General features: G+C 40.2%; 1 protein-coding gene across 1 annotated transcript; it reads right to left on the bottom strand.

Annotated features, from left to right (window-relative positions):
• Positions 1-1,798: 1,798 nt before the first annotated feature.
• Positions 1,799-18,961, bottom strand: rnf11b (ring finger protein 11b). The gene is made up of 3 exons (XM_044199127.1): positions 18,387-18,961; positions 6,244-6,413; positions 1,799-5,398 (listed from the first exon to the last, which is right to left on the bottom strand). The coding sequence occupies exons 1-3, from the start codon at positions 18,507-18,509 to the stop codon at positions 5,227-5,229; spliced, it is 465 nt and encodes a 154-aa protein (XP_044055062.1). The 5' UTR covers positions 18,510-18,961; the 3' UTR covers positions 1,799-5,226.
• Between the last annotated feature and the right edge of the window lie 47 nt (positions 18,962-19,008).

Below are 19,008 nucleotides of genomic sequence, written 5' to 3'. Positions count from 1 at the left end.
TAGGCACAGGTGAAGAAGAGCAGAAGGAAACTATATAAATAACTTCATTTGACTTTCAAAGTAGCCTATTTATTTGTAAGACTGGGTGTAGACCAGCCATAGAGATTTATCCTACATAGGCTACTGATACACAGCCTACAAGTAGGTAGAAGGGAACGAGATGTGCAGTTAGGGAATAAGGGAACAATGTCGGAATTTTATACCATAGCCTATGTATTTTTTAACCAACTACATATTCTAATAATACGGTTTACGTGAGCGTGACCATCCTTGAGAGCCGCACACCATGAAGTGAGTGTTGTTAGTGGCAGCTGAGACTGTCTTTCTATTGAGCTGTTGTCCAGGGACACTATAAGAGATGTTTTGTATTGAAAGATGTGGTTATGGTATTAGGTCTGCTCAGCTGTGGATGCAGGTTGAGATTGTTGGAAGATAGTTTACCGTTAGAAGAGACGTGCTGTGTTATGAAATTACCCATATCGTATCATATTTTCATCTCAATAAAGTTTTTCAGTGAATGTAGTGTTCGTATCCTTCACTGTTCACGCTTACACAACATCGTCTACCTCATCATAAAAAGGTTCCCGTAGACCTCTGCTACTCCGTAACAGCAATGGACAGCACCCTGTGTAACAACAGTGTCAGTCCACATGAACCTGAACCACCTCCGGCTGCTGAAGTCCCCTTTAAGTTCCCCATACTGTAAGTAGGCCTACTACTTTACACCATACACAGTAATATATAAGCTACAGGCCTACTCTGTTTGTTTCCAATGTAAACACAGAAATGTACCCCGTAGTTATTTAGGAACTATGCAGTTATCGTACCTCATTTTGAAACAGCCTATTCCATCTTCCTCCAAACGTCCGTTTTGCTGCTCAGTGTCATACTCCCTAATTTTATTATAGGTACCCGTTAGATAAAAAACATCTACAGTATAAATTATTTTTAAAGTTCCCAGACTTCATTATTCCATAACTTCAAATCGAGTTCCCTTGTACCTAGTCGTGGGCCTATGTCGATCGTGTCGATATGCTTTTGTACTGCTACACCGTTCGTAGGCTACAAACAATTACGCGGTAAACTGAGAAGAAATACGCTTTACATTGCAGGCCGTAATCTAAAGATTTACCAAAGATTATTTTCCTAAGAAACATGGCCTGATATAGTAAAGTCATGTAGCCTAAATATGATCAAAGAATCAAAAGGGGAGAAGTGAGGCAGGTAATTTTGCATGCGTTGCCAAAGTATCTGCATTTTGTAAACAATAGTAAAGTGATCAGGAGAGGAATGAGTAGAATGAAGTAACTTCTTGAAGAAACTACAAATTAGACACATCGCCTTGAAGCTTTTGTGATATGGATAACGAACATTAACCAAACGCTGCTTAAAACAAAATGTATTACAATGTCCAATAATGTACATGAATCTCTACAAGAGTTTCATTTGCATTGTGAGAGTTTTTTCCCATGTAGTCATAGATACATAACATATTTATTTGGTATTTACAGAGTCCAGAACAACTTGTGTCAGTTGTAAAGGCCCTTTCAGACACAACGCGACAACTGCACCACTGCGCTCTGAAACCCATTTCCAATGGCTTGCGCCGCGCAACGACGGCTTTCCTAAGTTCAACTAGACTGAAGTTTGCGCGCAGAGTGCGCTGCGCACATGGTGTTGTGTCTGAAAGGGTCATGTCTATTTGTGGAACCAAAAAAAAAAAAAAAAAAATTAACTACATTCTTCCCTTTCTAGTGTCCACAGAGCCACAGAGGAAATAAATCACACCCACTGGCAGTTCTGTTGCAATGTCTATTTATTATTTGCCTGAAGTAGGCTACATAACATATGCATATTTATGCTTACAAACAAGGAAAGGTCTAAGAACATACACAAACATACAACATACATACCCCCTTCACATATGAGCAAACCTTGATGTTCAATCCTATATTTAAATCAGAAAATTCACCCTAAAACTGCACTCACGTTATATCATTCCTGTGAGTTCGAATATTTAAAATAAATAAGTCTGTCCCGAGATTCAAAGTCAGAGCCAAAGCTCTATCTGCCCTGTGATTAAGCAAGGTTTTGTGCAGCTGTTTCATTGTTAGAATGTCAGACCATCAGTGTTGACACCCATGAGTCATTGTACAGGGATGTGAGCAAATTTTCACTCAGAACTGTTAGCACATTATGGGAAATGTATTCAGTTACAAGTGCTCAAACATCTCATAAATTAGCCTTCCACAGTGTCAAGGAAGCAGCTCCACAAAGTGCCACACTGAGTCAGTCTTCGCATGAATCAGGTTATGTGTGTGGATTGTATTTCTAGTGAAACTGATCTTAGAATATTTTCTGAGGCACGATGGCAGATACAAACACATACACAACAGCATGGTTTAACTTTGTCATCACATTCCCATACACTGCCAGTCCCACCCAGCCTTGATTAGGTCCAGACTGAGATCAAAACTCTGCAAAAAATGTCTTTGTCTCTTAAACTGTCATCTGCTGTACTGCAGGACTGTTGCAGAGCTCAGATGAAAGCAGTGGAAACTAGCTGTGTAATGTTCCAGGAAACCTTGGGAAGAGAGCCAGTTGATGTGACAGGAATCCAATCCAAACATCACAATACACTGACAATGTATTTATTAGTTTTGTGACAATGTAGGTGGACAATTTTCTTGACACCCCATTTGAACCCTTTACATGACATGTACAATGACAGCTCAGCAGCAGCATTTACAGTCTAAACTGTCTGTGCATCATAACCCCCCCACTTTTTGTTTCTTGAAGTTAACTGGACTCTGCTCCACATTTTAGCAGCTGATACCAACCCTCAGTCACGTGTAACCTAAGGCCATGAGGCTCCACCTTACTGATGGAGGACAATGTACAACATAGAGTTACGTAGATTAAAGTACTGTGCAAAAACTAAGGTGCTGACTGCCAACACCCCCCCCCAATCTTTCTCCAACATACACACAGGCCATAAAGGCTAGTACAAACACACACACACACACACACACACGCGGTTACAAACACACAAACACAGATCACTAAAGGCAAGTTTTCAAACTGTATTGGATCTGTATCATGCCCGCTATGCAGGGGGAGCTCAAATGATTTACCATCTCCTGCATAATTCAAAGCCTTACCGACTCACCTACAGGCCAAAGTTAGCAGGGAGAAGGAAAATATAACTGAACAATTGTATTTCTTTGTGCTTTAACAGTAAACTGGGAGACTTGGGTGGTAGACATTTTAAAATGTGGCGAGATCATTTAGATTGAGGCCTGAACTTGATGTGAAGAAACTTCCTAAACTTCCTTCCTCCTCCTTTCCTAACTGAGAACACAGTCAGCATTGTATAATGGCGGATTCTGACCACATCAGGTTAATAAGCGTCCTCAGTCATATTCACCAGGATCCTGATGGCGGCACCTGCCAGCGTTAACTGTTTCCCTTGTGAGTGTTTGCTTTAGTACTGGTTTTATGAGCATGTTATCCACAAAATAGGATGCTGAATGAAGTGATACCTTACATACAGTATGTAAAGACATTAAATGAGCCCAACCTTGTGTATGTTTTTTATTCTGTCCTTGACTTGTCCTTAGAATTACATGATTTGGACACTAACGGGCACCAAATTTGGGATTAATTCAGTAGTTTGGTTATTGTCACCGGTAATAAATTATGTTTCCACTCCTGGGCCACAGAGACAGTGGCTTTCATTGCAAATCATTGCAATGGTAATGAGAATGTAGGAAAAGTCAATAACGTACTTCACTTTGACATTATCACTGAATGCATATGGTCAACTATTGTCACAAGTCTGATTAAGTGCAAATATCTCTGATTTGTATCAATGGTTTGTTAATCGTAGAAAAGGTTTCAGTCGTAGTCATCTGGACGCTGTTTTGTTTCGACTGTTTTGATGACTACGACTGAAACCTTTTCTGCGATAGAACACTCCTGGACGAATGACTACACCGTCTTAATGGTTTGTTAACTGGTGCTGCTTGTGCTTTGGCCAATAATCTGAGATCTCACTGTGACTGAGAAAGTCATGCAGAGTCAACAGCTTGACAGCAACAGTCTACCAGCTATCCATCACATTAGTGACTAAAGCACATACTGTATTTTCATTTGCCATATCTGTGTTGTTGGTAAACACTGGTTCAACAAAGCCCTTATGCTGACTGACAAATCAAACACAACAGATTTCACAAAACCACAGGACAGTTAATCAATCCACCAACCGATCTTATTTTTCTCATAAAAGATCTATACAGACAACTCAAGGGCTGTGTGCTGTGGACAAGTGGAGGCCTGTGGTATGTCTGCAGAATACATCTGATGTTCGTAGTATTAAGTCCGATGTCCATCTCTAGCAGTCTTTAAATCACATATCTGCATCTGTAGCAGATATGACTCTGCAATACGACTCTGTGTGGGAGACGCATCAAAGCATCTGGCAGATGTCCTGAAGGGCGTTTCTTTCCCTTTGTCTCGCAGTATGATATTATAGTAATCAGGCTTTAGCAGACAAACACAAACACAATCTGCAGCCTGATGATGGTGGTCAGACGTCCTTCTGTCCTCCTCCTGCATTCTGTTGCAGTTCATTTCAATGATAGGGAGTAAATGAAGTAAGTGCGTGACTGGGCACGCTTGTGTGTATTCACGTATATAAAAGCGGATCTTAATCATCAAGGTTTCTTAATCATACCAGTTAACAATCATCCATTCCTCTTGACTTCCCTTTACACTTGTATCCTCACATCCCCCATTGTTAGCGCCTGTCTTTTACTCCTTTCTTCAATCCAGCTCCTTCCTGCTCGTCCTTAACAGCAACACTGTTCATTCCTCCAATCCTGTCCAGCAGGTCAACTGAGGAACTTGTGCGGCACACACATACACACATGCATCTTCACACAACACACACACACACACACACACACACACACACACACACACACACACACACACACACACACACACAGAGTTCATCTTAAATCTTTTACATCATCACTGCATTAAATCACCACTTTACTAATCCAGGATGCAGGTTAGCAAGATGGAAGTTGTATGTATTCCCATTTGTGTGCATATTGTATGTGTGTGTGTGTGTGTTTGTCCAGTCTGGTCCACAGGTGTCTGTGGTCGTGTGTGTGTGTGTGTGTGTGTGTGTGTGTGTGTGTGTGTGTGTGTGTGTGTGTGTCAGTTGGTCTCGTAGGAGGAAAGCAGAGCGGCGTCCACAGGCTCCATGCAGGAGGGGCAGGTGAAGGATCTCATCAGCCAGTCGTCTATACAGTCCATGTGGTAGATGTGCATGCAGGGCAGGAACCGGATGGGGTCCCCATACACAAAGTCCATCATACAGATGACGCACCTGTGTAGGTGAACACAGACAGACACTCACTATTTCCAATCAACTCAATATTTTACTTTGTTAGGGATTGGATATGGACAGCGCAAAAATGCAGAAAATACTGGCAGTTAAATAAAAAGTACAAACATTATTTTGTAATTTTACTTGACACTGCATTTACTTAAATTACTTGCAGTCCATGAATCAATTTAAAATGTGAAGAAGGACAGTGAAAAATCCAAATACAGTACATAAGTGAGTTTAAACTCTTCATAGGCATTTAATGATAGGAAAAGGTATAACTCCACTGGTTTTAACCTTTACCATTTGCAAACAAACTTTTAACATGTTGTAAATGTATTATACTATGCAACATGTTATAGATTATATAATGCGTACATGCACTACTTTTACATTACTTTAACACGCCAGAATATGGGATAATAATCTCATAAAAATATTAAGTATGTATAACCACCCATCTCTGTATTACAGCAGTGCATGCACACTAATAATGACCAAGTAAGTTCTCACACGACATCAATCGAATTTATTCATATGTGACAACAGCAAGTTGTGTGTAGAGTTTAATTTGTTAAAATTCACAGGTGGTTGTGTGGTTACATTTTCTGACTACTAAAAAAAGAAATAATTTCAGATACTATGTCAATGATTACATTTTAATCCTGTTTTCAGACTGTGAATTTAGATAATTCTCTTTAAAGCATCTTTAAAGACCTACAAAAACCCTACCTAAACACAGATTACTGCGGTGAAGCCGTGTCTGTCCTCACTGTGTTAGCCTGCTGCTCTAAAAAAAGGGTAACTTCCGCTGCTGAGTCTGACCACCCAGGGTTTTTACTCACTCTCTGATCTTCTTCTCAGAGCCATCCCGCCCTGGGTCGTAAACGCCCTTCGGGAGGTGCTGGATGAGTCCGATCCGCTGGGCGATGCGAACCTGCTCCTCCTCTGTCAGCTGAGTGGCCAGTCGGGCTTGGCTGGGTGTTGGGTGGTAGACAGGCACATGTATCTGCTCCTGCAAAAAAAAAAAAAAAAAAAAAAAGTGGGGAGACCATTAAAAAAAAGTAATCACAGGGGTCGGATTTACAGAGAAATACACAGAAAAAAAGAGTTGGTTTTCAGAGGTGGTTGGAGGTCTGGTTTGTGGCAGGATATATGCTGAGAGGACCCTGCAGACTAATATTCTTGTTTCATAAGACTGTTTTCTCCACCCTTAATTCTACCATTGTGAGAAGTTATTCTAACAAAAGCAGAAGATGTTCTTGATATCACTTTCGGTGGAAGTCAAGCAGGGTCTAGCAGATGAACCACAAGCTTATGAAACTTTCTTTTTCATTATGGCACAAACACGTTCTATGAACTGAGACATAGGCGTTTGTTTTAACGCTGAGAGCCAGAATAATGGTACCACCTGCTAATATAATACTGGTAAGCATTAGTATGTAAATCCCTCACCCTGAAGGGTGGATTTCACTTTGGCTCACTACACAATGAAAGTATTGAGTTGACTGTAAAAGTTTCAGAATCCAACACATTCTTTGTTTTAATATGTAATTATCCCTCTCATAAAGAAGGCCTACAGAACTGAAATGCTCACACTAACTATTGACAATCACTGATGTAATCAATGATTCATTTCAAGCCAACAATATTTCTAGCCATGCTGTAGGATTATGATCGCAGGCAGTAGGTGGTAGTGTTTCCCCTGGCCTTGTCCAGACAGCTGCTGCAGCAGAGAGCTGTGTAGTTTCAGTGTTGGTGTCACACAGACCTGATTTCTGAAACAGGATTAATAAAACAATTTCACTTGACTTTGATTTAATCACCACAGGACAGAAGTCTACAGTTAAAAGTGTAACGAAAAATAAGCTCTGGTAAAGCTCTCTCTGAACGTCTCTCTTGGGAGTCAACCATTAACATAACTGTGAAGCCACTATAGACCGCTCATAGCAGGGACATCTCGCTAATCTTTCAGCTTTCCTTTCTCCTCAAAACAATTCTTCTATAAAAAGATCCAGCCTAAATTCCACTTCTAAATGTGTGGAAAGTTGACGCTGGCCTGCACCAAACTTCAAACCCTCCCTGTCCCTCTACACTTTGGTCAACAAGAATCTGCCTGAATGTGAAAAGTGAGTCGAGAGTCTTTCATTATGTCTGTCAGCAATGTTTTACATATTGGCTCACAAAACCACATGAGTAGAAGTTTAAAGTGCAATGAAAGTAACATCAAATCAAAGTGACTAAGGGGGTTTCTGTATCAGATCGTAATAAGTCCAACAAACAAAAAAAGTCATAATATTACCACACAACAAACCTATACTGTATATTACGCTGTAAGTATATATTGTTCGATTGTATTATCCCGAACAGGATGAACAGGATGACTAATTGGCCATGTGAGTATCTGCCTGAAACTTTGCTGCCAATATCAAGTCCAGCTTAAGTATTAAAATTAAGATTCTTAAACAATCGCACAAAACTGAAATAATGGCATATAACAAACACATCATACTTGTAACACAAAAAAATGAAATAATAAACATTGAGCTAAAACATTTAGACAGAAAATTAATCAGCAATTATTTTAATTGTCACTACATTGTTCAAGCAAAAATAGCAAACATTTGTTAGTTCCAGCAGCTGAAATGTGAGGATTTGCTGATTTATATGACAGTTAACTGAATATCTTCGGGTTCTGGACCATTTGACAGACAAAACAAGACGTCTGAAAATGCCATTCTCAGCTCTGGGAAATTGTGATGGACATTTTAAACTACTTTCTGACATTTCATAGAGAAAACCAGTAATTGAGAAAATTATCTGCAGAATAGATGGTGAAAATAATTGTTAGATGCAGCCCTAAATAAAAAGTTGTTTCCCCAACGACAAATTTATTGTTAAATCCTTTCAGTTTTTAAAAATCAAAACGGCAGGAACATCAAAGCAGAGCTAGCGTGCTTTCATTTCCTGTAAAAACAGAATGCCGTACATGATCAGAGAAAAAAAAAAGCTTTTCACGAAATGGTAAGACAGATCAATCTACACAGTCTTATCTGTTCTATCTTGTGTGACCCCCCTTTATATCCACATAAACAGTAGCAAACATTTTACATAAATTCAGGGGAAAATAGGTACACATACATTTTCTCTACAGTTTCTCTATCTTGTGTACTGCCTACGTCTCTAAGTGTCTTCCTCCTCTCTAAACACAACTTTCTATTCACTCAACTCAACTTGCGGTCTACAACTGTGCGCCTTTCTTCCCTCCCTTCCTCCCACTATCCTTGTGCATTCTTATACACTCACTATAGTTTCTTGTGGTATGGGTACTAGTTCCTTCTCTCCCTTCCTGAGACCACATTTCAGCCCACTGACTCCCTTCTTCTTCTCCTCCTCCTACAGCATGCCAAACCTTTATATCAGGCAACTGAAAGGATCCAACAGCCAGGTCATGGATTGGGCTAAGTCCACTCTAATGCCATTTAGAGAGCTCCTTCATTAACAAACTGTATATCCACACTCCCGAGATAACCAATTGACACTAAGCACCATACACTTAAATGAATGCAGCTGGAGATCAGACAGGCCTTAGCAGGAAAGAAACCTATCTGCACCCTCTACTAAACATTTACCACACAACATTGTGTTTACTACCCACCCCCTTTCTGATCTGCCTGCTTTTTGGCTGAATGGTAGTAGACAGGGTTTGTAAGTTACAAGCGACAAGGAAGGGTTGAGGAAGGGTTACATGTTCATGCTTAACTTGACATACATTATGAATACTTTGAAGACTTTGATTTAAGAGCTGGTGTAAATATAGAAGGCAAATATCTGCCTTATATTTATTTGTAACTAAAAACAACATATTTCTGTTGACTGGTTGTGATTGGCTGTGTCATGTGAGCATACAAACATCACTACAGCTGACGTGACAGTGACAAAACAAAAAGGATTTTATGGTAAAAATATTTTTTAAATGTATAAAAGATAAGTAACTCAGATGACTCTGTCCTACTATGCTTACATACAGCTACATCTTGGTAGGAGCATCCCACTAAAGCTATAGCCATTTACTGACTACTGAATAATGCCACTCTTGATTTAAGCAATAATTACCTTTATCACTGATCATAACTTGACAATGTTAAAATAAGCAGCAATTTTAGTCTACAAGATTTTTTTTCTTTAATGGGATGCGCCACTGATTTTACACTTCGCAGTCAGTTTACTCTTTACTTTATTCTGTGGCTCTCGAGGGAGCTTTCCAAAGGGTCATCTCAGATTTGAATTCTTAACAGAAAACTGGCGTTTGAAAGATGTGGGCATGAAAGATAACAAAAGATGCTATTGAGATAAAGTTGCAAAATGTAGGATCCAGTGTTTTTGGAGCTTGACCCGTACTAGGGACTAACAGTCAGGATATCTGCCTCTGCTACTTCTTATTCATTTGAATGGAGACAGTCTGGGACAGGATCGTCCGGCAAAAATTTAGCTGCAACACAAAGTGCCTTCATCTGGCAAGGTGCTGTGGTAGCCAATCAAAAACATGCAAGTGCACATTCCTGGTGGATTACTTAGTAGCGAGGATGGAGTGTTTCTATTGTTTACCTTTCTATCGTCGCAACAATAATAAAATAGTTGCCGCCGTGATCATTTTCCAGAGTTGTAAAATCTTGTGTATTACAAACTGTTGTGCAGTGTTTGGGTGTCTGATAAGCCTTTAAACACATTAAACTGGCGCAAACTGGACTTCCTGGATCGTATTTTATGGTCTCAATGGTACCTTCAACAACAGGCCCCCACCAATGCAGCCACCCTGCACTGTTTTAACACAGGGCTGCCTAAGTGAAGCATATGAAGATATGTAGGCTATTAAATTAAAGCTTCAATTCTGAAACCTGACGGAGCATCTTATGTCTCCTTTCTGAGGCTAGCTGAGGTCAACTGATAAAGTAATGTGAATATGAATATAATGATATTTTCTCCCTAAATTATGAAATAAGAGACACTAGCATAACCAAGCAAACAGATGTGACCTGAAAAACCCAATCAATATTTGTCAATACCAGAGTATGCAGAGCAGTGTTTGAGGTAAAAGTGCCCTCATTGTGAGATCATAGATACAATAATGATCTTTAAAAAAAAAAAAACAGACTCAAAAAGCTATCTTTTTTTAAGTTAAAAAGTTTTCATCCAAAACATGCAGAACAAAGGTGACCAAGCTAGCCAGCAGTCAGCCTCTCTGCACCGCAGCATTTTAAGCCATGAGTCAGCATAACTTTAGTAGTTGAGGCTGTCTGCTGCTCCTGATAGCCACTCCTTTTGCCCATATTAAAAAGAGATGGCAGCCAGGCAGCAGGAATAAAAGCTACAGACAGGGCCTCAAAGGGGGGCGGCAGCTGTACCGTGTGTGTGTGGGTGTGTGTTAGGGTGGTTAACTGTGCAGTCGTCAGCATTGTAATTGTTGACTGCTAACAGTGAGTGTGAAGGAAGGTGAAGATTGTAGACAACAAGGAATGACAGCAGATGCAAAGAGTTAAAGTGAAACAAAGATAAATAGAGAGGGGAGGTCTTTCATCATCATCACTAAATGAAAGAAATTCAGAAAAAACAAGAGTGGGAAAATGACAGATAGAGGCACTCTCAGCCCATAAGTCCAATAACAGGCAACAGCTTTCGCTGCAAGAGAACACAAACACACACGATAAGGGATAGTTTGAACAAAACCCCTGCAGCCCAGATTTCCCCTACTGTCGTATGTGTGTATTTACGTTTACGTGTGTGTGGCCATGTAAAGGATGTGAAAATGGGTTAGCAGTCCCTTTCATTTGCAACATCACCGATTCAATTATCTTGGCAAGGTGCTGGTGTTTGGCATTCACACACAAATCTCCTATATTGATATAATTAACAATGTCACCATACTAAATGACTGCTCCAGACAGATTTGGCAAGTTTGTCTATTCACTGGAGAACAGTAACGTGTTGGAAAATGACATAAGAGCAGAAGAGTTCTGAATATTCTCACAGGATGCCTAATTAATGGATTTTTAATCTTGTTTTACAGTTAAATGACCAACCATTCTACAGACTTCGGAGTCTCTTCATCATTCTTGAAATGCCCATTGCAGTGTACTCCACAGGTAGCGGGTTTCACAACAGGGAAAAAAATACCAGTCATACCACTCCTACAGCAAAACTCATTTAACACTGACCACAATTCAAGCTAACCACAGTCAATGAGGAGGTTAGCATTTGATGCTAAAAAGGATAAAGTTTGTATGGAATATCACTACAAGACTCACAGGAATGCCTTCACAGGGGAAATACAGTGCTTTATACTAACTGTTTTACTCCTGTGCTTCCTGTTGCACACTTGTGTATTCTGGAAATATTACTGCTTTGTTCCCACCCAAGCTATGATGTAACATGCACAAAATTGGTCCTGAGCTAGCAGACTGCTACAATAAGAAAACAATTTCAAACCACAGCTGTGCAGACATGATGCCAACATACCAGAGCAGCCAGAGCATTTCAGGGCTAGTGTATGTGGGATAGAGGTTGCAGACAGGCAGCATGATGACTGGGCAAAATTGCTGTTTTGAACACATGCTTAGTGAGAAGACATTACAAATACAAAATAAATGCATTTGTAATGTCTTTAATGGGGGTTTTCTGTATAGTCCATTTTGTTTGAAAATCTTCCAAACCTCAATCATATCCAGTACAGGAAATATCTACCTGCCAAACATGGCTGTATCTTTTGTGAAACCTAAGCAGTGTCAATACGCACTTAAGGGGAAGAAACACCAGAAACATGAAGCGTTCACAGGCTCTGAAATCTTAACCTTCTGTCTAGGGACTGCAGAGTAACAAAATATTTGAAAATGACCTGCAGACACATGCACACAATACAGGCAAGCATGCACTCAGTTGATCACACAAACATGCACATGCAACAATGACAACAATGGGAGAAGGATGGACATTAGCATCACAGGATGTGTTTGTAGATGTGATAACAGGACAGGCTGACGGCGTATGTGTGTATCGCATTACTTCATCAGCCTGGTGAAGCAGGAAGTTGGGGCGTTGATTTAGGCTAAGAGTATTCACCCTAGTATTTAGACATCACACATGACAAAGCTCACACAAAGCCTTTACTGTAGCCACACAAAAACTGCAGATGATGCACACAATGAACATATCTTGGTGGAAAAGGGAAAAGTGCATTTGCAAAGTAATAATATATTTTCTTATATTTTACAATTTTACTAGCAGCCATAAACTAATCATGCCAGAGCAGCATCAGCCAAAGAAAACAAGGGGAGTTATGACTGTACCACATTATATAGGCCCTTAACAGCCTTTCACTCAGTTATGCCATTGTAATATAATGACCAAAACCACCCTGGCCCCTGTGATCAAGCCAGGGCTGCGAACTGTCTCTGTGAGAAGGAGTCGTGGAGAGACAAAAGAGTTATTTCAGTCCTGGTCCTTGTGGTGAGTGCTCAGGAACAGCAACCTCTATCTGGCTGTGTGTCAGCCAAAGCCCACAGACTATGTCACTGACCTGCAGTACAATGGCTCGTTTGTCAGCACCGCCTCCTCCACCTCCCAAATGTTTCTGTTACCATATTAGGACAAGCCGCTTGGTAATCTGTCAAAAGGTGCTCTCTGACAGAGTGTATTGCCACCTTACAAGGCTAATAACCAATATCTAAGTGTCATACCTGTGGTGAAGTGAGAAGAACCTGTAGACCACAGCAGCAAAAGTTTTACTTCTACAAGTGTAGGTTAGGACAAGATATTTTCTTCACACTTTTAAAATATTATTAAGACGCCTTATTGGCAATCTACCAGGCTTTTCTTTTGTGGATGTTGTTGAAAAGTAACATTTCTTATCCCAATCTACACTCACAGATATGCTTAAAATGACTATATACAGACTGACAGGTAGTGGTGGACGATAATATCACGATATTTCTGTGCTAACAATATTCTTGACGATATGACAAAAATCCTGAAAAAAAAAATTGTGTATTGAAAATATTTTATATATATATATATATATATATATATATATATATATATATATATTTGAAAGAATACATTACCCTATTTCTAGTAAATTATTTCACCATTTTAATTCTACTTAATCCTCTACTTTATTGTAGTGTTTACTCACAAACTACTTTAATCTGCTCACCTTGCTTATCCCTTCGGTTCTCTTTCCCCACACACACCGGCTTGCCGTGCCCCACCTCTTTCCGTTTCTCTCTCCCTGTATATGTTTACTTTCCTCATCAGTAGTATGTCGCCCAAAAAAACCCTCACGTTTTGGATTTCACCCGCGATTCCGTTTTCACAGCAGCTTGGTGAGCCATGAGAGTAATATTACTTTACATGCTATGCACTGATGCTCATACGTGTTACCATGGCTAGCAAATAGCAAATGACTAATATATACATCACATATGAATTCCTTATCGCTTCCTTCATAGCCAGAAGACGGATTTAACAGTAGCTGAACTTTTTAATTCATGCCAAAGCCTCCTTTTCAAGCAGTCTCAGGTGGTTCCTCCCATCTCCTATGCTCTCCCTCGTCTCCACTCCAGGTTTGACAGCGAATTAGAAAACACCTCTAAAGTAAACTTTTTCCCTCCCCATTTCTTCTGACCAAGCTAGCTGAGCTCAAACCAAACTGCTGCCCTCTCATCTTGACAGCAATGTGCTGGGTTGACAGACTCTGTGCTCCTCAATTGTGTGTATATTTACTATAGTCAGTGGTGTGTACCCCCTGCTCTACTAAACCATCTGAAAGAAGATCTGGCCTTGTCTTTGACCAGAGCAGCGGGCACTTATTTGACGTGTGAGAGAAACGTGAAAAAGGCTGGAAAAACTGAAGTGTATTATTAAGAAAGACCAAGTTCAGCTACATGCAAACACAGTGAATCTTTTTCAGTCTGCAAGGAGTTCCAGCCAATAAGGTTTGGCCATAAAGCTAGCTGACAGCAGCATAAAGGCCTTTGTGCCAAACTGAATGCGATCAATAAAAACTCCTGTCACTGCTCCCATCTCTGAGGCTTACGAGGGAGACAGGGGCATTTACAAGTTATACCAGGGGGGAAAATGCGCGCGCACACACACACACACACACACACACACACACACACACACACACAGACAGACTGGGGTGCCTTATCTCTCGTAGCCCTGTTCCACAGCGATGAGTCAGCACTCATCTCACCAGCTGCTTTCCAAAAGACCACATTCGACATACAGCGTGTTTTATGCAACACACACACACACACACACACACACACACACACACAACTACAGACTTCACAATATTCGGAGCACAAATTGAACTGCACCTCCCTCTGCTTTTTAGCCTTCACAATTGATATGAAACAAACATGAACACAACTCACACATACACACTCGCTCACTTTAAAATCATTTTGACATTAAATGGTCCACTAGCCTAAGTGTTTGGCTCAAAGGGTTGATCTCATCCACTTAGCTTTCAACATCCATCCACCCATCCATCCATCCATCCATCCATCCATCCATCCATCCTTCCACTCATCCTATGTCTATGCAGACCATGTCTATATGGATGGCAATGTTCTGATATTAAGCTAATTAAGACAATGCCAAATCAAACTCTCAAACTCAATCTCAATCAAGGTTGTTGTACGTAGTGATTACATTTTAGACGTAAAGAGTATTCTAGTTTATGTCATATTAAGAAAGGGAATTTTAGACATGTACTCTACACATTAAACTATGATTATGAGTTTTTAAGGCATATTGCAACACCTACAGCAGAGTTACTGCTGGACAACACATGCTATATCATCTGTTTGCCAGGCTAGCTTCAGACAGTGGCCAACATATTAACGATAATAAAAAACTAAAAAACAAACAATAGCTGCTACATGTCACATTTATATTAAACATACATGGTTTTGCATCTACATGGTAGATTTCTATACATACAATATCAAGAATTATTTTTAAAAAACACATTACAAACATCTCTTTTTACTGCAAGACCTGTGTTACATTATCATGCCATTGTCTCTGTAGAATGAGTGGCAAATAATAAAAAGTGTGTCCCCTTGTGCCTATAGCCACGTACATGCGATAGTAGAAAAAGTATCTTCCTATCCCTATTGACCCTCATGTATGGTACAAAGGTTTTCTAAATATGGACATATCTGCAAAGTTTTGCCAAAGTGTCAACATGAGAGAAATTAATATTAGTAAAAAAAAGGTATATGGGTAAATCAGAAACAACTAAGACAAAGAGTGTCTTACTTATAGGAAGGTCAACATTCAGATTGTAAAAAGTCTGAGTTTCAGTGAATAGTGTCCACATGCAACCCTTTCTTTGTTCAACCTATGACTTAAGTTGGCCTTGAGCTTTGAAGATCCCAGTCTGTGGACTGCCTCTTTTCAGCCAGGAAATTATTCAACAGCACCAAATGCAGCATCTGGCTGGGTAGTGGACAGACTCATCTCCAGATGCTGGAATTCAGCCTCCTCTGATTTACCACTGACTGTGGATTCCCAGGTCTGATCAGTGTCAACGTGACAGACAAACTCAAGCAGCAGCAGATAACCCTCAGGGTGAGCGTCTGAAGAGTGCCACGTAGTTAAACTGTTCTGCATGTTTTACATTTACATTAGTTTTACATTTTTAAAATGCGTGACATCAAAATTAACTTGAACTTAATACGACTATAGGCTACTATTACTGAACAGCAGTTTTACTTCTGTACTTTAATACCTCAGTTTTTAGGGTTTTTATCCCAAACACAGAAACCAGCTATTATCATATGTTTGAGTCTGAATCATGGCCAATATATAAAATACAGAAGACCCCAGAATTCAGCACTTGAAATACAAATCTTATTTAATTAAGTAAACAATATCAGGTTAATTATTCTGTGACTTTACTGTATTTCCAATGTGATGGATGCTTTTCACACACAATGAATGGATGGGAGATTTTTAATGAAAAATTCCCTTTCATTCTTATTTGTCACTAAATAACTAGACAAAAATACTGTTTTTTGGCTGTAAAAACAATTCCTGCGTTGTTCTAAATCATTGTCTTTCTTCTGTATTCATTTTCTGTAACTTAAGCCCAGCCAGAGCTCATGCTGTCTTTGTTATGAATTTCACGGTTGGGATTTCTGTCATGTTTTTCACCATGACTAGCCAACCTCACCCTCTGGTATGAAGGACAGACCTCCATCACAGAGAGCACACTGGTATTTGCACCCAGGCCCGTACTTGATAGCTTTTAAGAAACCGCCAAATTAAATTTCAAATCGAGCATAGTGGAGCCTTTAGTCCCTCTTCTAACACACACAGCACTTGTGTTAAGCTAAGCTGCAAGCACTAAAAAATGTGTGCTGTGTTCTCAGGCAGGGTTCAGATGGTGATGGTGCTGATTACTATGGTCACCAGGGAGAAAAGAGCTGGCAGGTCTGAAAGAGCCCTTTATAGGCAGGTTTTAACTAGTTAGTTAACCCTCTTGTGAAACTGTTGGTATTTAACTGCACACAGATTTTCTCAACACAACTGAAAGCTTCGTCAGAGCTCTAACAAATAAAGCAATGTTTGTGTTGTTTATTACACCACCTTTGGCCTAATTACACACTGTTGTATGCCAGACATGACATACTTGCAGCAACCTGAACATGGATGCATAACAAGGACTCCCAGCCCTGTTCACATAGTGAGTGACATTCAACTGATAATAAATGACAAAGATTATGAATAAGAGCTTGAAAATGTCTTGTCTCTGTGATTTTTCCTGGACATTTTAAGTTTGTGCATCTCATGTATTAGCATACATTCAGGTTAAAAATATTTTTTAATCGTACAGCGGACAGAATTTTTTTTTATCCAGATGGTTAGAGGAATGGTTACCTCTGTGACCCGAATGTATGCTAATACATGAGAGACACAAACTGGAGCTAGAACAGACCCTGATGGCCTAACCTGTGAGATTTCCACCAGTCTGCCATAGCAATCTAGTATGTGATGCCCATGTGCACCATAAAAAATACAAAAATGAACATACATTAAAGACTAATTATTGGAAATATGCAAGGCCATGATTCAAAAATTTTATTCTAACAGTTTTAAGAACAATCCCATCATCAGAACTGCTTTTCTCCCATTTTCCACATCTGTTGATGTGATTTCAGCTTTTAAGACTAAATGTTTCACCTTCAGTTTCCTATGCTTTAAAATTTAGAGCTACAACATGACCTAGTCTGTTTGTAAATGATCTAATTCAGGAAATAAGGACACTAGACAAACAAAGTTGTTGCCCTTGAGGGGATCAATGAAAGAAGCAGCTGAGAAAGTGATGAGAGTCACTCTTTTCCAACTTTACAAAACTCCCTCTTTAATGGAGAACTGGGGTTTGTTTCATGTCCATTGAATTTCATGCTGCTAACGTGAACTACAGGCCATAAAAAGATGTCTGTGTGTCTTAGTTCATCTCCACTTAATATGAGCCAAAACTACATGGTTCGGTGTGTTTGAATAAGGACTATAGCAAGTGATGATATAGTGCTGCTCTCGTATCAGTGAAGGATGAATCCCAATATGACTTCAGAGAAATGGTAGACAGAGACAAGACCTTCGCATATAACAAAGCGGATTAGTGTCAAAGCCATGAAGGGACGGGGTCAGCGGGTTGGGTTGCTGGCCACGGACGATGTTGGATATGTAAACAGCTGATCTAGCCTCACATATTGTTTGTTTAACCCCAGTTTCTTGGTGTCTTTCCCTTTTCTATCGGCGACTGAAATGCAGAAAATTAGCAAACTAGCTAGACCTGCCACACATCACACGACATTATCTAAACTTCAGGTATTTAATGAATTTGGTTAACCATATGACAAAAACACAAAGGCTAGCTGGTCATGTTTTGGTCCAGACAGTTGGTCAAAGTTACCTGGTAGGGGGGCGGTGGCTCCTGGTCGGGGTCAGCACCGTCTCCGTAGCTGGCCCGGTCCGACTGAGATTCATGCAGCAAAGAAATATCATCCGAGGTCGGAGATTTTAGACAGTTTCCCATCTCCTTCCTCTTCGGTCAAACTCTCCCCTCTCTCGGTGTCGCTTTACTAACGTTAAACAGTGGGATTTAACGGGCCACTCTCACAGATAATGTCAGTGGATGAGAAAGCGTTTTTCCATGCACAGCTGATGAATCTCCTCTCCCAGACGACGGGAGGGCTGCTCAGTTCAACAACAACAAAACATCCCTCAGCTAGCAACTAGCCACACAAAGAGCTAGCCTGCTAACACCAGCTAGCACTGGCAGGGGAGCATCTACTCGGCTGGCTATAAAATCACGACTGAAACAATCTCACGGAATTTTATATTCGCAGAGACAGAGAAGCGAAGGAAATATTGATACCCCTCATTTAAAGTGACAAACCTAAGCGCAGCTTTCCTGACTGACGCAAACCTCCCTGGGCAGTCAGGGACTTTCCTGTTTGCAGCTGCCGATTGCCGAACAACGACAAAAGGTGGTGATGATGCGACACGAAGCACCGCCCCGTCAGAGGAAGGGC

The sequence above is a fragment of the Siniperca chuatsi genome, linkage group LG6 (genome assembly GCF_020085105.1).
Source record: "Siniperca chuatsi isolate FFG_IHB_CAS linkage group LG6, ASM2008510v1, whole genome shotgun sequence".
Classification (NCBI taxonomy): Eukaryota; Metazoa; Chordata; class Actinopteri; order Centrarchiformes; family Sinipercidae; genus Siniperca; species Siniperca chuatsi.
The sequence above is the reverse complement of the archived record's forward strand: the minus strand, read 5'-3'. Positions and strand labels throughout refer to the sequence as shown.

What these genes read in the sequence shown, in the direction of transcription:
- rnf11b (XM_044199127.1), bottom strand. Translation starts at nt 18,509, where the DNA reads ATGGGAAACTGTCTAAAATCTCCGACCTCGGATGATATTTCTTTGCTG. An exon ending in AGCCACCGCCCCCCTACCAG is followed by an intron (nt 6,414 to 18,386) that starts GTAACTTTGACC and finishes TTTTTTTTGCAG; the next exon opens with GAGCAGATACATGTGCCTGT. An exon ending in TCTGAGAAGAAGATCAGAGA is followed by an intron (nt 5,399 to 6,243) that starts GTGAGTAAAAAC and finishes TCACCTACACAG; the next exon opens with GTGCGTCATCTGTATGATGG.